General features: G+C 41.3%; 1 protein-coding gene across 2 annotated transcripts in view; it reads left to right on the forward strand.

Moving 5' to 3' along the window:
* Positions 1 to 14952, forward strand: part of TGFBR3 (transforming growth factor beta receptor 3) — a 214902-nt gene that overhangs the window by 174854 nt on the left and 25096 nt on the right. For both annotated transcript variants that reach the window (XM_049879808.1, XM_049879809.1), the window contains exons 9-13: positions 1294 to 1628; positions 2053 to 2205; positions 4903 to 5043; positions 5216 to 5374; positions 11336 to 11635. In XM_049879808.1, the coding sequence (XP_049735765.1) occupies positions 1294 to 1628; positions 2053 to 2205; positions 4903 to 5043; positions 5216 to 5374; positions 11336 to 11635 (1088 nt within the window). The remainder of the gene's footprint in view (positions 1 to 1293; positions 1629 to 2052; positions 2206 to 4902; positions 5044 to 5215; positions 5375 to 11335; positions 11636 to 14952) is intronic.

Below are 14952 nucleotides of genomic sequence, written 5' to 3' on the forward strand. Positions count from 1 at the left end.
GAGAGGAGGAGTTATTACCCCAATGTGATGGAGCAAAAACATAGGCTCAACAAATTCTTGAGGTTTACCAGAGTCTTGGAGCTAGCAAAATTCGAGCCCCAAGTTTTTGGATCCTCAGTCCTGTTCCTCACCTCATGGACTGTACTGAGTGCCCTATATTGGTTCAAGTTCCAGGTCTGCCATTTATTCACTTTGTGATGGGGTTTGGGGAGGCGGAGGAGTTGCTTAACCTCTGAGCCTCAGGTTCCTCCGTGGTAAAATGGAGGGAATAATAGGATTGACCTCGGTTTCTGTTAGAGTGCAAATTTAAAACCTTTTGAAGCTTTGATTTCTTTCGAACTCATATGCCTGTGCCATCCTTTTCAAAAGGACAGTATTGAAGGAGAGTTAATGGTCACCAGTTATCTTTACTTCCAACTTCCCTGAAATAGATTGACCTTAAGTGTACATCAGTTGGCTATAGGTAGTAGATGTAAAGAATGCAGTGAAAATTATTGGTTGTTTTCTTTAGACTGTTGAAAATATGACAAAATAACAAGTTTTGATTGTATAGAAATAGGTCTCTTCCTTTAAAAAGATAAGTGTGCCTAAGTAGCTTTCTCTTTTCCTCATGAAGGCTAAGTTTGGAAAGGCCAGGGTGCCCAGATACTGGGGTGGCAAAACAATTTTAAAATACGTATATTATCACAAGAAATCCTTAGAGAAACAATTCTAAAGAACCTGTAGACTCAAAGAATTCCAATGGAATCTGAATGGAATAATATTGTTCAGCATAATTTTTTTTTAGTCATAGATTTTTGCAGCTTGTAGGCCTTAGAAATCACCTGACCCAGTGGTTCTCAACCTTGGCTAAGCATTAGAATCACATGGGGAGCTTTCAAACATTCGTGACTCGATCCCATCCCCAGACAGTCTGGTTTTTTATTGGCCTGGGATGCTGCTTGAGCATAGAGATTTTTTTTTTTTTTAACCTCCCAGGGTGATTTTAGTGTGTAGCTAAAATTGAGAACCAATCCCCTAATTTTAAAAGTTACAAAACAGAGGCACAGAGAAGTAAGCCACTTGCCCATAGTCACTCAGCTAATTATGGAGAACACCAGGACTCTAGAATTCAGGCCTACAGACTCCTACTCTCTTTTATACATTGCTTATTAGAAGTTTATTGTACACATGTCCATCCTGTGCTTATTCCTCCTGTTTTTGCCTCTCTTGATGATGGTTGTGCTGTAGCCTAGCATCATGAAACACTAATTATGCTTTGCCTTCTCTGTCCACCTCCCCTCCCCACGCCAGAGGAGATGAGAGATGAGGAAGTCCACACCATCCCCCCGGAGCTGCGAATACTGCTAGGCCATGGCACCCTGCCTGGCCTGGACAACCCACCCATCCGGGGAGGGGGAGGCCGAGATGGAGGCTTCCCCTTTCCTTTCCCCGACATCTCCAGGAGAGGCCGAAAGGAAGGGGAAGAAGATGGGATCCCCCGGCCAAAGGACCCCATCAGCACCAGCATGCAAATGTTTCCTGATCCCAGAGAGCCAGAAGAGGTGCAAGGGAGCATGAATGTTGCTCTATCAGTCAAATGTGACAATGAAAAGATGACTGTGGCTGTAGAAAAAGATTCTCTTCAGGTCAGTGCAGTTACTTAAAGAAGAGAGGGCTACCTCCCTCCCCATCTTGCCCCCAGTGTTTGCTAGTTATTTCCCTCTAGCTCTGTCACTTTTAAACTCCGGAGACTTGATACTGTTTTCTCAGTTGGATGGGCCTACTTCCTTTGGCTGCAATTCTCACCCGGTTCCTGTTGTTCTCAGTTGGGGGATGGGAAAGGGGGGGCAGATTCTTGTGTGTCAGTATTTTGCTATTGAATTTCCAAGGCCAAGAAAACACAGTCCTTGGGATCTCGAGAGGTAGTAGACCGGGAAGAGGTAGGTGGGGGAGGGGGAATGCAAGCCTCTAGCAACCTTTACTTGGAAAAAAAAAGGAAAAACCCATTAACTGTGTTCAGCAGGACTGCCTGTGGGCCCCCCATTATGTCTTGGATGGTTGTTATTTCAGGCCAGTGGCTACTCAGGGATGGATCTCACCCTGTTGGATCCTACTTGCAAGGCCAAGATGAATGGCACCCACTTCGTCTTGGAGTCTCCTCTGAATGGCTGTGGTACTCAGCACCGTCGATCAGCCCCTGACGGCATGGTTTACTATAACTCTGTGAGTGTTCTCCAGAACAAAGCTTTGCCCTTCGCCAAAGCCTTGCTCAATGCTATCATTAGCCTTCGTTCTATCAACAGAGTCTTAAAATTTCTATGAAAATGATGAGAGGGGTACTCCAAGCCTGGACAAAGCCAAGTGTTAGTTCTGTACAAAATGTGATGCACTTTGACTCTGAACTCTTCTGTTATTTCCTTTATTGGCAAATCAGTGGGAGTTGGGAGGCCCCATTCTCTTGGCTGGGGCATTTGTGGTGATCTCTTCTGCCTCTTCTAAGTTCTTCCAGAACTGAATCCAGCAAAGGGCTCACTGGCAAGATAATTACATCTCTCTATGGCCAAGCTGAAGGGTCAAATGGCCTGGTCCTTGTGGGGATAAAATCCAAGGCTTTGGGCTACAGTTGAGTACCTCCATACAACTGAGCTAACCAGACATGTGGTCTCTCTGACCTCATTTAAGCCTTGTCCAGAAGTAGGAGGACTTTCCCTCCCTCCCTCAAAAAGAGAGAAAGCCAACGTACCTCACATTTTGTCCAGAGGTGAGAAGACCCTCCCTCCCTCTGAAAGAGAGAAATCTGAAAGAGGCCTTTAAGAAATTATTAAGTCTCTCTTCACCTCTAAGAGAGGAAGTGGAAGTTACTTGGAGGGAGATTTTCCACATTGTCCTAATGATAACCCATTGCAATAGCTAGCCTTCACTTTCTGGAAATCATTCTTATCAGTCATCTAAATCGTTTTTATTTGGAATAAACCCATTCTGTTGGAGGTAGAGACTAGGCAGTGAATATTAAAAGAATTCAAAACATGAAATCTTAAAACCTCACAGTGTTAATTTCGCAGTTTTGCAATGTTAATTGTGATGGCAAAGGCCAAGCTCAGATATCCCTGTACTCTGCTTTGACACGATGTGTGTGTATGTGCTTACCCCTTAGTCCAGGGGTGGGGTGCTGCTAACTCTTAATCCAGTTTTGCTGTGGGATTGGGGCATGGGCAGCTGCTAGCTCTTATCACTGCTGGTTGACAGATGCAGTTGTTTAATCCAGAGTAGAGATTGGTAATCAGGGTTCATATGAGGACTGGCTCTCCTGTGAGCCTGAGTTCATTGCTCCTCAGAGAAGCTTAGTTTTATTTGAGCTGGAAAGAACCCTAAGATGATCTCATCTAACTTCCTCATTTCACAGGTGAGGAAATTGAACTCCAGAGAATTAAGAAACTTGCTTAGAATCAAGGGACTATTTAATGGCAGAGCCAGGACTGAATCCAGCTTCCTGATTTCTAGTCCACTGATCTTGCCCAACTCCAGGCCAGCGCAGCTAATCTCCTTTTATTATCTGAAGAAGTTATTAACCATTGGCTTCTATAAAAAACACTGTTTTGCCAATTACAACACTGATTTTCTTATAATTATCCTGTTTTTTCTACAGTTATCCACTTTTTCCAGATACAGTGAATGCCATATATTACTGATGTACTTGATTTTAGCATTTTAAATTGGTGTCCAAATTAAAACCAATGAGAGGCTATAATAATCTGTATGTGAAAAAAAAAAAGTATTGCCTCAGGAGAGACATGTATTATTGAGAGGCCTTAAGTTCCCTTCCTTCTTATGTACTGTTATTTTCTTTATTTACGATACCCAGGATAACCAGCACCCTGGGTGCTTGCTTCCTTTGTATCGATACTTTTCTTTTGAGGACTTTAGAAAGAATAGAGTTAGTGCTCCTTCATTCTCTTCCCATCCTGCTTCCTTCAGTGAATAAGTTTAGCTCTTTGTTCCAATTATAATTGCTTAGAGTAATTTTCATACTTAATACATGTTTTTATTTTGTGACATGTTCAGAATCCTAACAGAATCCCTCCCCTGCAAAAAAAAAAAAAAGGCGGGGGGGGGGGAAGGAAAGTGTGACTACTTTAAGGAGTCCCATAGAGCTATACTACATATATAAAAAATTACAGTTTTATTTATGGATCCTGGTCCTTGGTTGGAGCCCTGGTGGTGCAGAGCTTAGCTGCTAACCAAAAGATCGGCAGTTTGAATCCACCAGCTGCTCCTTGGAAATCCTAGGGGCAGTTCTGCTCTGTCCTGTAGGGTTGCTTTGAGTCAGAATAGACTCAACGAGTATGGTCCTTGGTTGAATTTTTTCATCTTCTCTAAAACTAACCCAGGAATAATCATTTTAACCAGTGTTAAGACAGATTGTCCTGCAATAAAATGTGATGCTTTCCTGTATCCATACAGAAAGATCCTGAGGAAGAATTGAGCAAGAGAAAAGATGAGAAGAAAACTGGCTCAATAGTAAACATTAGAAAGTTCGTTTCTAATTCAAAGGACACTTTATAAAAATCTTGAAGGACAGAAATAACAAAAAGATCCCTAAGGAGAATCCACCCCTTCACAGTACAGGTCTATTGACAACCCCATTTCAGTATCTAGTGTTTTCCTGCTGTTTGAAATAATTTGTATTTCTTCACAAAGGAAGAAATGTACTTCCATGCAAATCTTAATTTGAACCTGCGTTGTTGTTCTCTTTATTCATCATCTCTCTGAAGATGAAATCCCAAAAACTTGGAGTTTTTTTAAGTCAGATTTTCCGTTTACACCTGAATTACTACATGAATGTTCATGTGAGGTAGAAACAATTGCAGGCAGCTTAATGTTTTTATAACACTGGTTGACTGTGCTTTCTTTACGTTCTAGATTGTGATGCAAGTTTCATCCCCTGGTGATAGTAGCGGTTGGCCAGATGGTTATGAAGATTTGGAGTCAGGTGATAATGGATTTCTGGGAGATATGGATGAAGGTGATGTCTCCTTCTTCAGCCGGCCTGAAATTGTGTTGGTATGTGTTTGTTTTCAGAAGGTGGTTGTAGAGAATGTTGTCTTTTTGGTTGGCTTTGGTTAGGGACTGTCAAAATATGAAACTGAACGTTAAAGGCCAAAGCTCATAAAGCTACAGGGCCTTCATCCTTCATTTGACTGTCATTTATCACCATATTTGTTTGTTTTTCCAGTTTAATTGCAGACTTCGGCAAGTGGGGAATCCCAGTAGCTTCCAGGACCCACCCAACAGAAATATCACCTTCAACATGGAACTGTACAACACTGACCTCTTTCTGGTGCCCTCCCAGGGGGTGTTCTCTGTGGCAGAGAATGGACATGTTTATGTTGAGGTGAGACCCAAACATTTGCCTTGGGCTGCTAGGTTAACACTGAGTTGTGGTTCTGGGACATTAGATAAAGAACTCAGTAGTTATCCTGCAAGGGACCTCTTCCTGCTCATCCTCATGGCCCTTGACTCTGTGTGTGGGCTTGGCTCAGAAAACACTTTCTATTTGATTTCTGACCAAAGCAGGCAATTTTAGAACTTGCTACATAATGCTAAATGAAGAGAGTGTTTTGTGGATGAATGTTACAAAAAAAAGAAAAAAAGTTGGCAGAGTGAGAATTCTACTAATAAAGCCCTGTCCTTGCTTGTCCTCACCATTTTTGAGACAGTAGTTCAGTAGTTGCAATGTCAGTTAGCCATGGTCTATTTCAAACCATCTTGCCTGTTATCTTTTAAATTGCACTCACTTTTGAATGAAATGCTATGTGCCACCATATCTTGAGAAAGATTTTTACTTGTGTTTTATTGACTATGCAAAGGCATTCAACTGTGGATTATAACAAATTATGGATACCATTGTGAAGAATGGGAATTCTAGAATACTTAATTGTGCTCATGAGGAACCTATCTATAGACCAAGAGGCAGTCGTTAGAACAGAGCAAGGAGATATTGCGTGGTTTAAAATCAGGAAACGTATGTGCCAAGGTTGTATCCTCTCACCATACTTATTCAATCCAAGTCCAAGAAACTGGACTATATCAAGTAGAATGCGGCATCAGGATTGGAGGAAGACTCATTTTAACAACCTGCATTATGCAGATGACACAACCTTGCTTGCTGAAAGTGAAGAGGACTTAAAGCACTTACTGATGAAGATCAAAGACCACAACCTTCAGTATGGATTATACCTCAACATAAAGAAAACAAAATCCTCAAGACTGGACCAGTAAGCAACATCATGATAAATGGAGAAAAGGTTGAAGTTGTCAAGGATTTCATTTTACGTGTATTCATAATCAGCACCCGTGGAACAACAGTCAAGAAATCAAATGACGTATTGCATTAGGCAAATCTGTTGCAAAAGTTTCCTCTTTAAATGTTGAAAAGCAAAGATGTCATCTTGAGGACTAAGGTGCGCCTGACTCAAGCTGTGATGTTTTCAGTCACCTCCTATCCATGTGAAAGCTGGACAGTGAATAAGGAAGACTGAAGGGGAACTGATGCCTTTGAAGTATGGTGATGGTGAAGAATATTGAATATACCATGGACTGCCAGAAGAATGAATAAATCTGTCTTGGAAGAAGTACAGCCAGAATGCTCCTTAGAAGTGAGGATGGCAAGACTTCATCTCATGTACTTTGGACATATTGTCAGAAGGGACAGTTCCCTGGAGAAGGACATCATGCATGGTAAAGTACAGGGTCAGTGAATAAGAGGAAGAACCTCAACGGGATGAATTGACACAGTGGCTGCAATCATGCGGTCAAACATGGCAATGATTGTGAGGATGGTGCAGAACTGGGTAGTATTTCATTCTGTTGTACATAGGGTTGTTGTGAGTTGAAACTGATTTGATGGCACCTAATGTCTCATGAACATTGTTTTTTACTCAAATCATTATCTAAATATATCTATAAATTTATTAGAACTGTTTCCTTCATATAATGGTGATAATCATGCTCAGGAGTCCCTGGATGCACAAATGATTAGCATGTTCTGCTACTAACTGAAAGGTTGGAAGTTCAGATCTACCTAGAGGTGCCTTGGGAGAAAGGCCTGCCAATCAATTTATGAAAACTTAGCCGCTGGAAACCCTACAGATCACACACCCTTCTACTCCAACACCCACGAGGTCACTATGAGTCAGAATCGACTTGATATCAACTAGTTTTCCTTTAATCATTCATAGCATAAAGTCTGTAGAGTGAGTATAAAAATATTTAGTAGTGGTGGTAATGTTGAAGGAGCCCTGGTGGCACATTGGTTAAAGCAGTTAGCTGCTTACTGAAAGATCAGTGGTTCAAACCCACCAGCTGCTCTGCAGGAGGAAGATGTGACAGTCATCTTCTGTAAAAATTTACAGCCTTGGAAACCCTGTGGGAGTGGTTCTACTCTGTCCTGTGGGGTTGCTATGAGTTGCAATCAACTCGACGGCAGTGGGTTTGGTTCTTGGTTAACGTTTATTGCAGATTACAAAATGCCAAACACAGTTATAAGTATTGTAGTAATTAATTACTAGATTAGATTAATCTGATCCCATGAGACAGGTCTGTTAATAACCCCATTTTATGGATAAGGAAATTGAGGAATGGACTTGCCCAAGGTCACACAGCTAGTACCTAGAAAAGCTGGAGTTCACACTCAGGCAGTCTGGCTCCAGAGCCCACACTGTTACCTACTGGATGCTACCATCATCTGTCCTCAAAACGCCATTTGAAAGGCGAGAAAATGTAACCTCTTAGCTGTGCCGATACTGAGGTTCGCAGACTGGTTTCTAGAGAAGATAAATTTCTTTATGGCACCAGGATGTCTGTGGTTGGCACAACAAATGACATTAGTGTTTCATTCGGGCATACTGTCTCCTGGTCTTATAGGAAGGCCATCCTCTGATGAGCTAGCTTTGGCTCTAAGTTGCAAGCTGGTGTTCTGCTGTACTTGTGGGAGGGATGAGAAGCTTATGGGCTCAAAATGGGATACTTCCATGTATTAAAACTGACTTCAGTGCATATATTCCTATTTTAGAAAGACAAATAGCCCCACATGTGCACTGACTCTGGAACAGAGCCTACTGGCTCTACACATTGTTTTCCTCGATTGTATGGATTCTGACACGTCACTCCTTTTTGATCCCTCTCATCGGAGGTCTTCTCTTTCTTTGGGTGCATCTCTTTTCTCCACTGGAAAAAATACACTGCTTTGTACCTGCAGTTTCTACTTCAAGATCACGTCTAATCCAGGATCGCAGTTTTTCTCGTGCTTTTCTGGCTGTATAGTCCACATGTGCAGTTGGTAAACAATTCCTGTTGTGCTGTGGATTGTAGGGGCGCTGCCTTAGTGCAGTTTGTGCTTTTCCAAATGTGTGTGCCTGGCTTTGCTAATTTATGACTTCGCTGGTTTATGCTAATTGGTGGCCAAACGTCCTCGAATAGCCTTCCCTGGGTGTTCTGGGTTTTCTCTCCCATCTCCCTAATACTGCCTGACTTGAAATATATTATTATTTTCCTTTTATTTTTTCATTTTATTTTCCCATTTATATCCTTTCATTCATCATCTATATTTTTCATAGTTAAATTTAACCAGTGATGCCAAGTGATGAAAAAGAAATGGACTAAATCTTTTTGCTACCATTTTTAATATCAAATGTATTGAAGAGAATTTTGGGAGGGGGCCATGTTATAAACTGCTTTATTTTAAAGTTGTTTTAAACCACCAAAAATAATGAGAGAGAAATTGTAAATGTTTTTGCTAATTAGAATAGCAACCACGACGAATCGTTTGTTTCCCAGTTTGACTTCAGTGCTGATAGGAAAATGTTTTACTTAGGTCAAGTAAAACTTACTAAATCATTGACTTGGTCTGGAGAACTACTTCCAGGTGTCCTCTCCCAGCCATCAGTCTTTTTTCACATCCCCTCCCAGAATCCCCAGTTCTCTCTACACCACCATCCTTTCCTTTAAGACAAATGGTATCATAGCTTTGCCACCTGTTCTTTGGTCATCTCTGGGTGATAATTGGTCATATGATGGCAGCTATTCTTTTGGCCTGGAGAATTAAAAAGAAATTATTTATAACCAAAATAATTTAAAATCTAGAATAGTACTATTAAAATAGGCATTTATTAAATAGCTGAGAACTGTGTTGTTTGCAAATAATTTTTACATTACTGATTTTCAGAAAAACTGCATCTAATAGGTATTAATGTGCCTATTCTGTAGATGAGGAAACTGAGGCTCAGGGTCCCCAGCATGTGAACAGCAGAGCACAGTATTTCCCTGAGCTTGTCTCACTCCAAAGCCTATACTTTTGCTGCTCATTTCCAGTCCATTTTAGATTAAAAGATTACTGATAACATTTTTCCTCCAAAAAACTTTTTGGGATACCTTAGACATTCTATCAATTCATACTTTCTTTAGAAGGAAATATTTACAGTTCTTCTGTTATACATTTTTGCAATGTGGGTTTTGAATTCATGTTAAAGGATACTTTTTAGTAAAGGATATATGGAATTTGCCATCTCTCTGAGATAAACTATTTGCTTTTCCAGAAATACTACAAAAATAACCAAATACCACTTCCTAAAGAGATTTCTTGCAAAGAATCCTCACCAGGGACACATGTTGGTCCTGGTTGAGTTGACTGTGTAGCTACGTGAAGTAGGACAGAGAAAATTGACTTGGGTTCAGAAGACCCGAGTTTGAGACTTGGTTTTACGCAGTACTTGCTGTATATGATTTTGAGTAAGTCGTCTATCCTGTGTGTTCGATTTTTCTTGCACTTATAAAATGGAGATGAAAATACTTATCTCACAAGATTATTCTCCAGGAGTGAATGAGTAAGTGTATGCAGAAACTTCTTGTAAGCTTTAAGACACCTGAAGAAGCAGTTGTCATCTTATTAGCATGCTCCTCGTTATCCTCTTCGTTGTTGAGTGTCCAGTAGTTAACCACACAACAATCTTTCACATTAGTGCTGAGGACTCAAAGCCCCTTGCAATGTCAGGGATTCCCCCTGAGTATCTCAGAATGAAAAGTTTGTTTATATCTACCTGTCATTTGAAAGGATTCCGAAGCTATTGGCTTATGGTTAAATATTAACTTTCTTTCTAAAGTCTTTAAGTTAATTTTGATCCTAAGTTTAGTTAAGGAATGAGGCACCAAGAGTAGGGGCAATTCGCCGAGTGAGCCATGTGTCACCCAATGGACAATCCAGTCTGCACCAGGGTTTTTAGCTGAGTACAGGACCCTTGAGGTTTGAATTCTGTTTACACTTGGCCAAACGCTACTTCCTGTTTCTAAAGAAAAGAGCCTTAACAAGGTTTGGACCTAGCCCATACAAATGTTTTGTAAGAGGGAAGTGTAAATGAGTCAGAAATGTTTCCAGATTAGATTTCCCTTAAAATACCCCTGGGCTTAAAGAAAGAAGGGTGGGAGGGTACTTGGCAAGGCCTCGATTGGACCTGTGAGCAGCTGGGACACTTTGCCAGGCTCGTGATCGCCACCAGATTGCACCGTCCCTCACATCCAGCACCGGAGGCCAACCCTGCCTGCTCGCCAATGAATCTGAAGTTACCGTAATGTTTAAGGCTTAGTGGCACAAACGGTTTGGACTCGAGTACTAATCTAAAGGTTGGCAGTTCAAACTCACCGAGTGGCGCCATGGAAGAAAAGCCTGCTGATCTGCTGTCGTAAAGATTGCAGCCGAGGAAACCCTTTGGGGCAATTCTACTCTGTAACAGATGGGGTCGACATGTGTCAGCAAGGGGTTTGGTTTTTTGGGGGTTTTTTTCCCCCTAATTTGTCACAGTTTAGATGCTTAGTCCTCTCTGTTTAGGTTTAAATACATTCTACCTCTGTCCTCTGTGGGTTTTTTGGTTTGTTTTTGTTTTTTTGAGCACTTTTAAAAAAGAACTCACCTTACAAACGATACAGTGTTATGAACCTCGGGGCTTTTCCTTTTGGTGCTTTATTTATTTTGGAAAATTCAGTTTAGGTACATGGTACGCTTTTATTTTTATTTCCCAGAGGACTTACGACAATTGAGGAGACATATTCCATTTGTATTGGAATCTTCCAGGCTGGCATTTGAACTATATAATTCATTACCATCATCCACATTTAGTTTAAATGGAAAACATTTCTTTCTTCAAAGAATGTGTGTTACTTTTGTAATTAGAAAGAAGACTATATGTTATGAGAATGAAGCAATGGCTCTCATTAGAAGGATTATGCCAGTGGGTTACCCTTGTGCTGAAGTAAAAATAAGATGCTAACTCATTTCCAGCTTGATCTTTTTGTTTGCTTGTAGGTATCTGTTACTAAGGCTGACCAAGAACTGGGATTTGCCATCCAAACATGCTTTATCTCTCCATATTCGAACCCAGACAGGATGTCTGATTATACCATCATTGAGAATATTTGTCCTAAAGATGAATCTGTGAAATTCTACAATCCCGGGAGGGTACACTTTCCTCTCCCGCAAGCTGAGATGGATAAGAAGCGATTCAGCTTCGTTTTTAAGTCCATCTTCAACACCTCCCTGCTCTTTCTGCAGTGCGAGCTAACACTGTGCACCAAAAAGGAAAAGGACCTCCAGAAGTTGCCTAAGGTTAGTGGGTCTCCATCCATGTGGACTGCTCTTTTGACATTTTAGGTGAGACAGTGACCTACTGGAGAAGTTTAATCACACATTATCGCAGGTTGAGGTTTCTGGTTTTGGAACTGCCCAAGTGAAGTAATAAAGTCCGTGTTATCAGGGACCTGTGAGTTTTATGGAGTCTTAGAGAATAAATCTTGACAGTTTAATTTTTTTTTCCCCCCCCCCACATATGTTACTTAGTAGTGCCTCACAAGTGATAAATTAAGACTGTTTTCCATTGAGGGAGAGGTCTGGCTTTATCTTTGCTATTCAGGTGGTATGCAGTGCCAAAAATATAGAGAGCTGAAAGGACAAGTTTAGCGCAAGGATTAATTTTTCCAGGTCCCACTGAGACTTGTATTGCAATTGTTTTTTTGACTTTCTCTGTGTGAGTTATAAGGCTGACTTGTCTCTGGAGGACTTCTCAGGGAAACTAGCAAATATTTAAATTTTTCTCTATTTCATACCAGTTGATCATGTTTGTTTCATGTTACTCCCCATGCTGTGAACTAGTACATTCTGTTGCCATAACAGAAATTAGAACCATTTGACTTTGCTGGAATGGCTGCTGTAGGGGATCCATAAGGCTATTTATGGTACCTCATTCGCCCAGCCTTGTGTATGAAAGATGTTTTCTGCCTTAACGTTGTTTCTGTGATCTGCTGCTGTTGTTGTTAGTTGTTGTGGAGTTGGCTGCAACTCATGGTGACCTTATGTTTAACAGAACAAAATGTTGCCTAGTCCTGTCATTACGGTGATCATGTCAGTCCATCTCATCGAGGGTTTCCCTTACTGCCATAAATGTGAATAATATCTTACATCCATCTATTATGTAGCTGTCTCACACAATATAAGATGACTTCTAATCCTTTTTTTTTTTTTTTATGAGTATGGAGCCCTGGTGGCCCAGTGGTTAACAGCTCAGTTGCTAACTGAAAGATCTGTGGTTAGAATCCACCAGCCGCTCTAAGAATCATGCTGTATCATTCATAATACATTGCGTGTATGGGATTCTCTCATTTAGAGCCCAGGCTGTAAGGGATAGGTTTAGGGGTAGGAGGAAATGTGATCCTTACTGGAGAGATTACCGATGATGTGAACCCTCTACACTGATTTGTTCTCCTGGGCATCCGTGTCTCCTCTAATACCAAAGAAAATTTTGTTTGCATATGAAATATAGCAAATCTGACCATTATCATTAGGGAGCTTGTATATGTGAGGTGATTTAGCCTGTATTCATTAGGGTGTTTTTAGAAACATTGATGCTTTAGGCTTCTGGGCATTTGCCTTTTAGTGACCATCAAGGCTGGGGCTCAGTGGCGGTGGTAGGGAGCCGTGGGGAGCTTCGTGCTTGGCTATGGGACCCAGCTGCTTGCTGCAGGCAAAAGGATAACTCCTAAGAGTTAGAGATCTAGAAAAAGAGGATACCTGGCAGTTACCAGGAGTCTTTGCTGGTGGCATCTCCCTGATCCTGGCCTCAAACAATGTAGCTTTATAGAGTGCTAATCTGCAAAAGCTAGCCTAATATATCCTTTCAAAACACTGTGAGGAGGGATCTAAATCAGGAGATGACGTGGGATGTGACCTAAAACTAAAATGGCCATTTACCCCCAAGTGCAATGGGATACTGCAGAAGGAGCATGGGAACTGGAGAAAGACAGTGTATTACTTACTAACGGGACTTTAAGCAAGCCCCTTGACATCTCAGAACCTGCATTTCCTCATCTCTAAAATGGAAATAATAATACCTTATTTCCCTTCTGAATAGAGGAGCAATTAGACTGTAGACATAATGGTAGTTCACCATACTGCAGTGGCCTAGAACGATCTGTTTCCACTGTTTTCCCATTTACTGCTGATAGTGAGTATTTCCAGTCTTAGTGACTTCTGAGTGCTTTTTATGTCAAAAGTCAGAGCCAAAGAATGTTCCAGGACAAGATCTCAAAGATCATGGAGTACAACCCTGTCCTTTGCTGATGAGACTAAGACTCAGAGAAGTTACGTGTCTTGCCTAGGGCCACCCAGCTAACAGTGAGTTAGCCATAGATTCATACACTTACTTAACTGAAGAGCTAACAGGAAATTAAGAAGAGACTTTCCTAAAATGCAAATCTTTTCATTAATGATACTTCTCCACAGAAAATCATTGTTTTCCTCTACAAGAGGGCTTATTATAAAGGCTTTTCTGGGTTTTTTGGGGGAGGGGTGGGGTAGGGGGTAGGAGGGTAGAGTCCTTTTATGTGTCTGACTTGCATGTTGCTCAGAGCAGCAATAACAATAAAGCCAAAAATCATTACTTTTTTGTGATAGGTGTAGCTGGAAGTTTATCAGCTTTTTGGAGTGCATTGATAGAGACCTTTTGTTTGTTTATTTACTTGTTTTAAAATTTTTATTGTGTTTTAAGTGAAAATTTACAAATCAAGCCAGTCTCTCATACAAAAATTTAAACACACCTTGCTATATACTCCTAACTGCTCTCCCCCTAATGAGACAGCAGCACACTCCTTCCTTCCACTCTCTCTTTTCGTGTCATTCGGCCAGCTTCTGACCCCCTCCGCCCTCCTGTCTCCCCTCCAGACAGGAGATGCCAACATAGTCTCATGTGTCTACTTGATCCAAGAAGCCCACTCTTCACTAGTATCATTTCTATCCTGTTGTCCAGTCCAGTCCCTGTCTGAAGAGTTGGCTTTGGGAATGGCTCCTGTCTTGGGCTAACAGACCATTAAGTCTGGTGGTCTTTCAGTGAGAATTTGGGGTCTGCATCCCACTGCTCTCCTGCTCTCTCAGGGGTTCTCTGTTGTGTTCCCTATCAGGGAAGTCATCGGTTGTAGCCGGGCACCATCTAGTTCTTCTGGTCTCAGGCTGATGTAGTCTCTGGTTTATGTGGCCCTTTCTGTCTCTTGGGCTCATAATTACCTTGTGTCTTTGGTGTTCTTCATTCTCCTTTGATCCAGGTGGGTTGAGACCAATTGATGCAGCTTAGATGGCCGCTTGCTAGCGTTTAAGACCCCAGATGCCGTGGGATGCAAGATGCTATCTTAATAGATTTTATTATGCCAGTTGACTTAGATGTCCACTGAAACTGTGGTCCCCAAACCCCCGCCCCTGCTACACTGGACTTCGAAGAGTTCAGTTTATTCGGGAGACTTCTTTGCTTTTGGTTTAGTCCAGTTGTGCTGACCTCTCCTGTATTGGTAGAGACTTTTTAAATGATTGATATATTTCTTCTTATAACAAAAGTGAAACGAGTGTTATTTACAGTAGAATTTCACCCACTGATGAGCACA

This window comes from Elephas maximus, chromosome 3 (assembly GCF_024166365.1).
Source record: "Elephas maximus indicus isolate mEleMax1 chromosome 3, mEleMax1 primary haplotype, whole genome shotgun sequence".
Taxonomy (NCBI): domain Eukaryota; kingdom Metazoa; phylum Chordata; class Mammalia; order Proboscidea; family Elephantidae; genus Elephas; species Elephas maximus.